We start from the raw sequence: 13,467 nt of genomic DNA on the forward strand, positions 1-13,467 counted from the left end.
AAAGATATAGAGATTCCAAACAATTGCCTATATTTGCGTATGATTTTCGCATAATAAGCTTCAAATTGAAATTGAAAAAGATAGAGAGATTTTTTTAGTCTTTTACCGACACAGAATTTAAACAAAACGAAGAGTTAAAGGTAATTTTTTTTTGTTACACTTCCCGGAAAAAAACGGTTACAACATGGGCTTTCATAATACGGCCTTTTAACATATTAATGTTATGAACATTTAATAATTATCTTGACGAAAAACAAAGACTATAAATAATTTATTATTAATAAAATTATGAAATTATTTACAATTTGATGACTAATTCGCCTTTTTTATATGTTAAATTTTTCATAGAAGTTTAAAAATCATTGTATTTTCTTTAAACATGTATAACTGATTTATAATCTTTTATGACATACTAAGTCATAATATAATATTTCTTCATATTTTACATTAATAACCATTGTTTTTATATATCATCTACAATTCTCTAATTACATCTATTTGTTCAATTTTTTATATGATATTAAATATTCGTCGTAGATAGATGGTTTAAGATGCTAAAAAAATATTTAGTTGGTGAATATAATACATCAAATATTACAAATACATCATTTAGTTAAATAAATAACCAAAAACTGAAAATTCATACCCGCGCTGACGCGCGGGTTAGGGTCTAGTATAAGTTTAATTTGAGTGTAGAGTCTTTTTGGACTCTACATCTCCACTTTATAATTTTTCACAATTTAATGTAGGATACATCTTAGTTGGATATATTTATTGACTGTTACTTGAGTGGCAAGTGAGAGAGAAATGAAGATGAAGAAAGTTTGTTACGATCAAAATGAATCTTCTTATCTTTTGTTAAAGTTTTAGTTACAATGTATAATCCTTTATATAGGATCTAGTTAACCGGAATGAGCTAACCAATATAATACATTTAACCAAAGTAAACCATTACTCTAATATTGACTAAACATGCCTCTTCCTTGTCTTCTTCATCTTTCATGTATGATCAAGTCCTGATGAGATACGCATCGCAAGATCCATTATTCCCTATGGACTCGCACGTCAAGATCACAAGGCTTTTCGTCAAAATCTCCTGGAGCTCCACTTTCGCCGTCTTCGGTGAACACTCGCCAACCACAGAATCGGAGACTTTGTTTCTTCCTTCCTCCTCCACAGCCTTGTTGAGCAAGTCCGCCTTGTCCACATTTACTATGTTGTCGCTTAATGAGATGTCGCCTGTAGACTTGGAGACTTCCATGTGCACCTCTCACGGAGATTGCATCGTCTCCATCGTCATTGAATCGAGAAGGTGATGTCAGAATTATAATTTGGAGGATAGAGATTGAGATCATGCAGTGGTTAGTGATTCCACCGAAACAAAGGTAAATGGTTTTATATAATGGAAAATTTGGAGAAATATCTTTACATGAGATTATATTTTGAAAATTACACTATCTTTTTATTTTTTGGAAACTACAATTATTGATAAGTGAAATGACTAAATTGACCAAATTTAATGTTTATCTTATCTAATATTTAATTTGATATTCTAATTAAAACAGAAATGTGGAAGCACCATAGCCTATTGGTTAAGGTTTAAAGGCTTCTACACCCAGGTCTGGGGTTCGAATCTCAGACTATGCAATTTATTGCAGATTACAGGAAATCCAGGTTTCAAGTCCCGGAGAAAGCGGTTTATTAAACAATTATGCAGACTACAGAGGAAAGACTTGCAAGGGATCTTCAATATGGTGCAAGTAAATTTGGTCAGGCGTGGATTTTCATAGGACGGCTCAGGTGATGCAGTTAGGCGTAGGTCTTCATAAGGCAGGTAGTATTGTCGGTTGTCGAATCGTCTATGTAATCTTTCCTATATCATAATTGTAAGATCATAATAAATCAGCGTTAAAAAAAAAATTAAAACAGAAATATGCGTTTTAAAAAAAAAATTAAACAAATTGACCAACAAACATACTTATTTTAATATTCTTAATATAAAATTAAAAAATTGGTGGCTCCGCTATCTTTATTCATAGAAAAGAATTGTCGAGTTTACCAAATAACTAAATGATCTCCTATTATAGCCTGAGAATTTGTTTCTTGTTTTCATATGCGACATACACATGAAACAATCCAGAGAAATTGCTATTCTTTTAGTTAAAAAAGTTTAATCCGGACAAATTTTTTGAGAATCAAATAGTGTGTTAGTATATTTCTCCTCTTTTTATTATAATTTTTTTTTCTTACTGAAAATTTCTACCAAAGAAGATATGATACAATGTTAAATTGTGCGCACGCGGTGTACGAGTACATAGAAACTCTTGGAAATGATTTGGAATATTTTCACCATTCTTAGAATGTTTAAATTGTTTGCTTTTTATGATGTGAAAAAGGATGAACTTCTAAAAGAAAGAGATTGAAGCTATTGTTCCGTTTTTCTGCAGAGACACCAAATATTAATATTTTTTTTTGAGAAAAAAATATTAACAACTTTAGCAACAAGAATATTAACAAAGATTACAGAAAAGTTTTACAAAATAATAAACGTGGAAAATTATCGAAAACTATAAGTTTATAAGATAATAATCAAAGTTTTAAGGGAAAATTTGGAGAAATATATTCATATCAGATTTTAATTTGAAAATTACACCATGATTTAGGTTTTTTCGAAAATACACTTATGTATTCATGAATTTATTAAATTATCCAATATGAATACTTAATTATATCATCAATTTTTATCATTATAATTTATTTAAATTATTATTTATAACAAGAAAAATATTTTTTTAAAGAAATCTCTTTAATATCTACAAAATATCTTCTTAAATATATCTGCATATTTATTTTTTGAAAATATAGAAGAGAACAAGCGAGCGTCATCTGTCGTCTTCTTCATGATATTTTTTCCAACAATATATGAGAAGCTTTATTAAATGGTTCTTCCTATAAAAAGCGGATACAAAAAATAATATCTAACTTGCGGATACACCTACAGATATGAAAATGGATTACAGGAAAAATATCTAAATAACTTTTATGGATTTCATCTACTTCAGATTTCACCAAACTATCTCTTTCTTTCACCACTGTATAAAATACACTGATAAAAAGAAGAGATCAAAAGCAGAGATCGTTTGATCAAGAAAAAAATGCAGAGATCTAAATAATAACACTCTAAAAACTTGCAAGAAGTTAATAGTGAAGTTTATTGTACCTTTGCAGATCAACATTTTCTAGCTTCTTTTGTATTGGTGTTTGATAAATTTCAAAACTCATTATCACAAACCAAAAGAATATCATTCAACCCGCAAAGGATCAAGAATCATGTTATTTATTTTATATTTTGAATACACACACTCTAATGTCTAATGACAATCTCAACATTAATTCAGGAAAGAGGCAAAGAGCTAAGGTGCAACAATGCTTTTGAAATAAAATTATGGAACGAAAGAGAAAGACTGCAGATATAGAGAATTATTATTATTAATTTTGAATTTATATTGTAGTTATAACAATATCTAATCTGGATAAAAATGTCTTTTCATATTTAGTAAAGTGTATTTCTCAAAAAGTAAAAAAAAAATGTGCTTTTCACAATATAAACTATTAATAGAGTATTTTTCAAATTATCCCAAGTTTTAAATTAATTACTAAAGTTTGTAAATTTAAAATAAAAATCTCTTACTACATAAGAGAAAGTGTAGTTTAAAAAAAAAAAGGAAAAATGCATTTTTCAAATTTTAAATTGTAAATGGAGTATTTTTCAAACTATCCCTTTATATAATGGTGGAAAAGTCGTCTAATATCTCTGGTCTGTTGCTAATTATTAGGCTAACACTTATTATAAATTTTGTTTATTCTTTTTTTTTTTTTTCTCTTAAATTAAAATTTAATTAACTTTAATCATGTACTTTTCGATAATGCTTTCGTGGCTAAGGGCATCTCCATACCCACTTCATTTTCTATTCTAAAATAGAGTAAAAGTGAATATGAAGTAAAAAATACTCCAACCCAACTCCATATCTCACTCTATAATGAAGTTTACTCCATAAATGGAGTAATCTATTTTGGTTGTTCATCACTCTATTATGGAGTAGGAAATGAAATAGGGTTGAAACATTTTTGCTCCATATTTACTTTTACTCTATTCTGGAGGAAAAAAAATAGAATTTTACATTGGAGATGCTCTAAGCCGGTCTCTCAATCGGTTCACATTTAAATTTTGTTATTTTGACTTGCCTTTATTATACACTCCTTTCAAAATGTTGGATTCTTATCTTGTAACACAAGTAAACTATCATTTTATTCTTTAAATGTATACCTAAGTATGAATAATTTAGCCACCCTTTAGTTAACTGAACTTTCGAGTTTTTTTTTTAAAAAATTGCTAACGTGTGTTCACTGCTATAGACTTCGCGTGCCATTCAAATCCTCTCCCCTACCGTTCTTATATTGCCATCATACATATTTATTGTTTCATGTTCATAGTTTCTCCATTCAAATACATATGCTTCATAAAGGATGTTACGGCAGGTGAAAATAGCTAACCACAAACCTCAAAAGTTGAAAGGCAACAAACTGATTGACAGTTTAATTTTTAGTATACATTAATTAATAAGAAACTATTTTGCAATGATATAGGTAAAATTTGGATAGCAATGAAACAAAAGAGGGTATAAAGGTATTAGGGCTCTCTCTACAGTGAGGCCTCCCAATATAAATCAGTTTGTTGCTCAAAAAAGAAAAAGAAAAAAAGAGTAACGCTGCTACTAGGGATTCATATAGATGAGCTCATCCTCTTTGCACTCTCGAATCCCAATTTCCATTACTTTTCCATCGGTCGAAGAAGTAGGTAAAATATCACAACACTGTCTTCTCGGAGCCTTTAACTATCACATCCAAAAACAATAAATTAAGATAAATAAAACTTAAAATAAATAAAATTGAAACAGTTTTACAGAATATATAAAAATTTTATATAGTTTTATTTTAAAATGTTAACATGTAAATGTCAAATTAGTTTACTCAACTTCAGTTACTAAAATGGAGACACTATGATCTGTCCAACTTATCTGAATTATCTTGAATTTATCTTACAATAAGAACCTCTTAGTCCTTATAGAGTACTTCCAAGCATGTTCCTTCTTATTTTTAACAATTGAGCGTTTATATTGAATTTTATATGTGATATTCGTAATTTTGTTGGTACTTAATTTTAGAGTAAAAATGATAAATGTTACTAGGGAAACTTTAGCGATTGATATTTCAATAGAGATTTAACTAACCTAGCAATGGTTTTACAGATGACCAAAATTTCACTCTTTATCAAATCTAATATCAATACTGAAACACGAATTTTTATTTTAAAAATCCAAAAAATCAGAAAAGGACCCTTACTTTTCTGATATCGGGATCGAATCTTGTCGAGAACACTCTAACCTCTTCAGTTTTGCGAGGCGATGAAATGGGATCATACGTGCAATTCTCGTAAGCTTGCTTATACACACTTTTAATAGTTCCATCATCGGGAGTAGAAGAAACATGTTCCATGAAGAAAGTGGCAGGTCTTTTGCAAGGATCAGGATTAAACTCTCTTGTGTTGAATGTGTACACACTTGCTAACCCGCCGAAATTTTGCCATGGTCGGAACGTTTCTTGTGTTCGCAAAACATCACGTAGAAACATATGCCTACTCTCAATCTAACATTTGAAACAAAAAAATTAATTTGATTTAATAGCATCAGGTTACTATAATCATTCAAAAATATAATGTACCTAGGTAGTACTAGATATTTTAGCCGAACCAAAGTTTACAAACTAAATAAACTAAAGATAAATCGAACCGAAATTTTATTTGAATCCTAAAAGTATCTTTTTCTAAATAGACAAACTAAACCGAACAAATTAAAAATCCAGGATATACTAAAACGGAAAAAAATCAGGGAAATTTTTTTTTCCGACTTACTACACACCTATATAAATGTTTTAACATTTTCTAAAATTAAGGTTGGCAAGGCGATATTAACCTGAACAGTATATCCCCAGGACACAGAGATGGTCCAAGAGTACCGACGGTCGTAGCAAACGGAGAGTTGAAATATACGGAGAGGATCAAGTTCTACGGCGGAGAAGAGGTGTTGGATGGCGGAGAAAGTAGTTGAGTTTGGGAAAAGTGGGTCAATGTGGGACATGTGGTGTAGAGACACCAACGGTCTCGTTGAATGTGATGTCAATATTCCCAATGCATTTCCATTTACATCAAACTGCATACATAGATATAAAAAAAAGGAAGAAGCTAGTTAAATCAATTTTTGAGCAAAATTAAAAAATATATACAAAGGTGTATAAAACCTGATGGAAGCCAGGTTCGTGAGACAATCCAACTCCAAGCTCAAGCACACAAGCATGAATTCTAGCGTCTCCTCCATATAAATGTGGATACCGTTCGATACAAGAATCAAAAATTTTAGCTAAGACGTTAGCCAACGAGCTGCTTAAAGCTACCCCTCCACCGCCAAACGCCATGTCGTCTCCAAACAACCAGTTCTGATGATAAATCTCTGAGGTAGCTCCTATGTAGTACCATGACATGTGGTCGTATTTAGAGAGCGTTCTTGCGAGGTTTTCTGGGATGAATATGGTGTCGTCATCTCCAAACACGTACCATCTTACTTCCTCTGCAGAGTTATTGAACATCCTTACGGTTTCTAAAACACAGCGCGCGATCCGAATCGCGTTTCTGTCACCGCCTGCCCAAGTGTATCTGCATGATCAATAATTTTGTGGGCTCGATTCCATTTATATTTAGAAAGGAAAGTTAAAGGAATAAAACTGGAATCTTAATTATTATTATTATTATAGTGGAATTGAATTATTATTTTTATATATGGTTTTGAAAATATAATATTAACTTAAATTTCGGAAAATAAAATATGTTGGAAACAAAGAATTTTAGAAGTTACATATTAAATTAAAATTTTGAACTCATTTGCAGACAGTTCTAAATCGTAAACGAATAAGTTTTAAGTTTCTAAATAAATTTGAACTTAGAACATCTATTAATTTGAAACGGAGTAATTAATAAGCGCAGATTACATCTACTTTCAAAGAATGATGCTATAAATAGTTTCCATAGTTACCTAAACCGTGACGTATCTTCAGAAACACAAATCGGAGGGAGAAGATGAGAATCTGTATTGTTCTCCAAAGACGACAAAGGACTATCAACAAAGACACACCCTCTCATTCTCTGAGTATCCCACCAAAGCTTAACATAATCTCTACGTGCAGGCCACGAGTTCAAGCTCGATCCGATCCCAAAGACAATGTGATCGATCTCTGTAAGGCTCTGAGGTTGATCTTGAGAAGATGAGAAGTAGGCATTAATAGTGTCTTTAGGCTGAAGCATTGATACGGAAAGGGAGACGATAAGGTATACAAAGGAAATTAAAACAGAAAGTAGTATGCAATTCATCATACGGGTCGAGATAATTGGAGAATAAGAGGATAAAGAATAAGCTTTCCATAAGGGTCGAAAGAGACACATTTCCTTAGGGGTCAAAAGAGCTGTATATGAAGAAGGATACTATTTTGTATAGTACCTATATATATAGAGAATTAAAATAAAGATCTCAAAATGTATAAATGCAACGACGGTGGCGACATTAAAGTGGTGGTCACGGTCTCTATAGACGGTTGTAGCGGCGGCAGAAAATGAAGGTCGATCATAGGGAGGGTAATGGAGTAATGTAAAATGTATTTTTTTAATGCACAGAAGTAATGCGGCCTAACTATTTACCTAAAGCTGATTGTGAATTAAAGACGATAAGGCGTAGACATAGAATGAGCTTATTAGCTTATTGGTTTTATTTCCTTTATATATAAATTTAATTTGAGTGTGAGAATCTTTTTGGACTCGTACATTTGTTGTTTCTCCACTATATAATTTTTTTAAATTAATATACGATACATCTTAGTTGGATATGTTTTTTTTTTTAATTGGATATGTTTATATTTTTAGTAATGAATTTTTCTTACGGTATATGTGCATGGAATGGAATTCAGTTTTCTAACACCATAGTTTTTTTCCTGTTAAGTTATTGGATATTTTTTACTAAAACTAAATTATGGTATTGTTGCAGATATCCTATTTTTGTTGCTTCTTATTTTGAGCTGCTCTCCGTTTGGATCTCACGAGAGGAAAAAAAAGCAGACTCCTTCGCCAAACAGGTCTCCTATTGGGTAAATATGATTGAGTGAAAAAGTGATGTTACAAAAAAAGGATGTTTAGTAAGTGTGTAGTTAGATCTCGTTCTTAATTCTATTTGTATCAAATGTAAAGATTACAAATAAAACTGGATCAATAAATAGTTTATTTTGATATGTACTCTGTTTTTCTAATGGTTTTCTTGGTGGCATATAATATCACACATCAAAAACATTGAGAACGGACGAAATAAAGAACGTTTGATAACGTGAATTTTGCTGCCTTGAACATGTACAATATTACATGGTCCAAGCCACACTGCCTCAGGGAATATTTATGTATTTTCCTTATGATAGTTGAACTTTGTTTCGTGAAATATGATTAAGGAAAAGTTAAAATGCCACGAATACGTGATCTGCAACATAGTTGGTTTATAAGTGTTTAGATATCAACTATCTTTTTTTTTGAAAAAATGGTAGCCTTTCAGGTATTAAAATTGGTATACGAACTTCTATTAAAAAAAATGTTTACTCACGAGCAAACAATCCCTTATATTATCTCCTGCTTCTGCGTTTGGTCGAGCGAGCGTTTACGTCCATAACGATTATGATTATATGATCGCAACCATCTTTTTATTAGGTCATGAATATATTAGTCTCTTTATTAGTATTATTTGCTCGTGGGTCATAATCATAATCTGTACCAGCTTTTGTAAATCTTCCTTTCAATCGTCTGTTCGTATCAGCTGTAGATTTTCGAGATTCATATCTAATTTTCATGAATATATTAGTCTATTTATTGGTATTGTTTGCTCATGCATGCATTCTAATCTCGAGATTTAATTATACCTAGCGTCTTCCTTTGAGTATCTATACGTAAAATTCAATATATTTAATTCATCAAAATCATAATAATTGAATTTTACGTATAGATACTCAAAGGAAGACGCTAGGTATAATTAAATCTCGAGATTAGAATGCATGCATGAGCAAACAATACCAATAAATAGACTAATATATTGTCTCAATATATTTAATTCATCAAAATCATAATAATTAAAAATGAACATGCCTCGTTGAAGGCCCATTTATCGAGACAATCCTAGAACAAAATTTTGTTGCTTTTACACGGCGGCTCCGCCGTTGGCTCTCTTGCTCTGACTTCTCCTCTGTTACGGTGGATCAAATCCATTCCTCAATCTTTGTGCTTCATCCAATCTGTCTCTGTTTAAATTTCCATGGATTTGCCAGAGATTCCACCTTTCCGAAAGAAAGATTCGCTGCCCTGCAACAACAACCATGGCTCCACTGCTCCTTCGTCGACCACAACTCCTCCGTCGACCACAACTCCTCCGTCGCAAAGCAATAACAACAACCACGACTCTGTTGGAATTGCTGACCACAACTCTGTTGCTCCTTTGTTGACCACAGCTCCTCCGCCCTTTCACTGTGACGACGAGATCTTTGATGTTGTTCATGTAAACTCTGACCAGGTAACAAAAGTGAGTCAGTCTCTTGAGGCTCCTCAAACACAACTAGATGTTCCTCACCAAACAGAAGATACTATGGAAGAAGAACAAGCTCTATTCGTACCTTCAATGGGAGCATGGTCAAAGCCACTTGTTCTAAAGTTCCCTTCTCCTTGTACACCACCTGAGCCATCAACGCCTTGTAACTATGATCCACACTTGGTGCAAAGCCAAATCGAGAAATTTTGGCCTTCACTGGATGAAAGTACCAACTTTAAAAAAAAGAAATCTTCGCTGAAAGTACCTTCTTCACCGAACCTCCCAGTTACACAGTTGCCGCCTCCAGAACTAAAGGAAGATGGCTCACTCCGCTTTCCATGGGCTGCAAGGATGAACCCGGCTACGAGGAACTTGTATCGTGCTTCCAGACCAACTTTCAGACTTGATGGCACTCCTGAGATCATCATTCCAACTAAGGTACTTCAGCTTGGCCCTGAGAATGTAGGAGAATATGTGATTGGGCAATTTCATCGCTGTTCTGCTCCTTCGGGTGGTCTTACACATGCTGTTGTAAACCGTCTCTGGGGTAGAAGCTGTAAAATTGGTAGCCGAAAACTAGGAGAAGCCTCTTACCTTTTCCATGTTCCACACAAAGAGACAAGACAGTGGATCATTCAACGTTGCGTCTGGCATGTAGATGACTGCTTAATGTTTGTGGCTCCTTGGAATCCAGAAGGTTCTTTAAAAATCCCTGAAATCTCCACGGTACCAGCTTGGGTGACCCTACAAAATATTCCAACCAGCTGCTACTCTAGACTTGGAATCTCGCACATTGCTTCAGGTCTAGGTGAGCCCATGCTTACACATAAGCCAAGGCTGGATCCCTTAAACATTGGAGAGGCTAAAATCTTGGTTGAAATAGAGCTCGACAAAAGTTTTCCCAAACAGATTGCATTGGACGATAAGCTTGGTAACATATTTTTAGTTGATGTGATCTACTCTTGGATTCCATCAACTTGTGAAAGATGTGGAAGTTTAGGTCACAAAGCAAAGAGGTGTCTACTAAAGGAAGACAAGATTCCACCAACAGATGAAAAAAGATCTGAACACAAGGATGTGAATATCCCAGTGGTTGCTATAGACTCTCTTTTGGATAATACTGATTCTGATGTCCAGCAGAATCAACATGTTCCCTTTGAAGTAGGGAAGCCAGTAGCGTCCTCAACGGACATTAGTTCTTCACCAGCAACTACAGAGTCTACGTCTCCTCAGGTAGCTAATTCTCACAAGGATAGCCCTGCTACTCATGATAATTCACTTCCGAATGCAAAGTTTACTCTATCTTCTACACTAGCAGGTACATCATCTGCTCACACTTCTTTAAAAGTTATGGACGATGCTCCATCAGAAATTATCATGGATGAGGGTACAATACTCTCAGCAAGTGATCCTTTAAAAATGACTCCTCTTTCAACCGAGTCAATCCAAGATGTTAGTAACATGGAAAGTGATTTTCATATTACTGAACAAATGGATGAAGTTGGAAACATGACAAGAGGGGGTCGGTTGATCAAACCGACACAAAAGTACCAAGATATGGGATGGATGACAGTTCGTGGAAAAGGAAAACGAGGCCGTAGAGGTCGAGGTTCCAATCAAGCGCACTAATATCCTTCTTAGTTTGGTTAAGCTAAGAGTTGTACTAAGTTTTCAAACTTTTATAGCTCTTTTTTATGTCTACTTCATGTATCACACTTTCTCAAACTATATGATCTAACAAATCACATCTGTACTTTGTTTTAAATTTTAATGAAAGCCTTTTTTACAAAAAAAAAATCATAATAATTCATACTTGCGTTTCTCCTTCTTTGCGAAATATCTCTTCAATGCTTCTAATCGTGCTTGCGGATCATATGCACGAGATGCAGGTTTTTATCATCCCATCCCATAGTGACATATCAATGATACCAAATGTTAGCAAAAAAAAAAGACATATCAATGATATCATGGGCATCTATCAGAATCAACTGCGATGGCCCACAATCAAGTTGAAAGAGCGTTAAGGAAGATTTCAACATTATTAATGATCTCTTCCTTTGACGTTGAGCAAATCATTTGATTCTTCTTGTAATCTTCATAACTTGCATTAGCCAAAGCTGCAGTGTAGTACTAATCTTTATGTGTGGCCGATGACATACCCGATGACAAAGATGGTATAACCTGCTATGCCAAAAAATAGTTAATCGTAAAATTAACTGATCAAAACATCAATATGGGATATATTTGAGTTGATGTTTGTTAATACCTCTGCCTTGGTTTCTGCATTGTTTCGTTATTTTATCGATTAGCTGATCAGTTAGGATCAATTCATCTGCGGTGAAACATTCTTTTTGGTCGAGTACTGCCTTGTAGTCGTCAAATGTTCTCTATCTCTTTAGTTTCGTAACAATCGAAGCCTGAACATGAACTATATATCCTCTGTAAAGTGACACATAGACAAAGACACATCGAATCGACCACAAATTCATCGTCAAAATAATAAAATGCCGACCCCGCTGTAACTGACTATAAGAATATACCTTAGGAATGTCCAAAGGGCTGAAGCTTTTGCACTTGATGATCAATACTATTCTTTGAATAATTGTCAAATTTTTGAAAATTTCCAAAAGAGGATGATGAGTCCCCATAATTGAGAGGTAACCGGACAAATGATTATAGTGATTCCCAATCGAAATTAATGAAAGAAGATGACGAAGAAGAAGACGAGGAAGAGGAATCAAGATCGAAAAGTGGTGAAAAACTATAACCCGAATTATTGTTAATACGTGAGGCGTCATTGGCGTTTCAAAAACATGTTTGGCAGAGGGACAATCCTTGGTCATGGCACTGGACAGCCTCGGTCTGTGAAACGCAGTTATTGCACAACAGAAACGCAGTTTCTCAAATCACACATATTATATCTCCATTTCTCATTCAAATAAAACTTTTTTTTTGACATATGAACACATCTATCTATCTAATACAATAAAATAGTTTTCTCTCTCTTCTCCTTGCGTCACATCAGTAAGCAGCACGGGGCAAATTTAGACACTTGTCACCTAGAAAAATCAACGAAACCTATTTTCCCTTCTCCGGGCTCTTTTATTTGGGCTTCATGTTCGTTGTCTCAAAGCCCATAATTATTTTTCGTTTCATATGTGTTATTTGATTTAGGTTTCCTATTGTTTATCTCCAGGCCCATATTTTGTGTATTCTATAAAAAAAAACTCCATTTAAGTCATATCGTCGTCGTTGTCCGACGGAGGCCTGAAATGCCTTGCGTTTCCATTAATTTGGTCCTTTAATCCGAGCATTAACAAGCTTTGTCCAACTCGCCCCACTACACGACATTAAAGTGAGCTTGGAGTCTTCGTATGCAACCTGTAACCGACCAAAGATCTCCCATAAATTACCATCGTTGCAGAAGACTGCCGTGTGTACGAAAACTTCAAGTATCATCTCTGCTCATTATCACGTCCAACAATGGCGAATTCATTAACCATGCTTGGTGATCTGAAAGCTGTGGTAATGTGAAGAGAGGCGGGGAACTTATGGGTGTGGAGTTGATGACATGTCACTGATCGACGAGAAGGTAATCTGTCCCGAATTTTGTAAATCCTTTCGATGATTCCAGTTTTACAGAGACTGTAATTTTTTTCATTTGTTTGTCTGTAACAGTCAATCCTTTTGCAAGGATGCGTGAGTGCGAACCGTCTCAGCATCTTCAGGTAGTGTTTCGCTGAAGGCT

The 13,467-nt window shown here is 33.9% G+C and overlaps 1 protein-coding gene and 1 pseudogene across 1 annotated transcript; both read right to left on the reverse strand.

The window, feature by feature from the left end:
• Positions 1 to 4,540: 4,540 nt before the first annotated feature.
• Positions 4,541 to 7,785, reverse strand: LOC106370129. Its single transcript, XM_013810195.3, has 5 exons — positions 7,146 to 7,785; positions 6,358 to 6,769; positions 6,033 to 6,269; positions 5,404 to 5,706; positions 4,541 to 4,895 (listed from the first exon to the last, which is right to left on the reverse strand). Exons 1-5 carry the CDS (start codon positions 7,550 to 7,552, stop codon positions 4,776 to 4,778), a joined length of 1,479 nt encoding a protein of 492 aa, XP_013665649.2. The 5' UTR covers positions 7,553 to 7,785; the 3' UTR covers positions 4,541 to 4,775.
• A 7-nt stretch (positions 7,786 to 7,792) lies between these two features.
• LOC106369461 lies at positions 7,793 to 13,178 on the reverse strand (annotated as a pseudogene).
• Positions 13,179 to 13,467: the final 289 nt, after the last annotated feature.

This window comes from Brassica napus, chromosome A10, assembly GCF_020379485.1.
Source record: "Brassica napus cultivar Da-Ae chromosome A10, Da-Ae, whole genome shotgun sequence".
NCBI lineage: Eukaryota > Viridiplantae > Streptophyta > Magnoliopsida > Brassicales > Brassicaceae > Brassica > Brassica napus.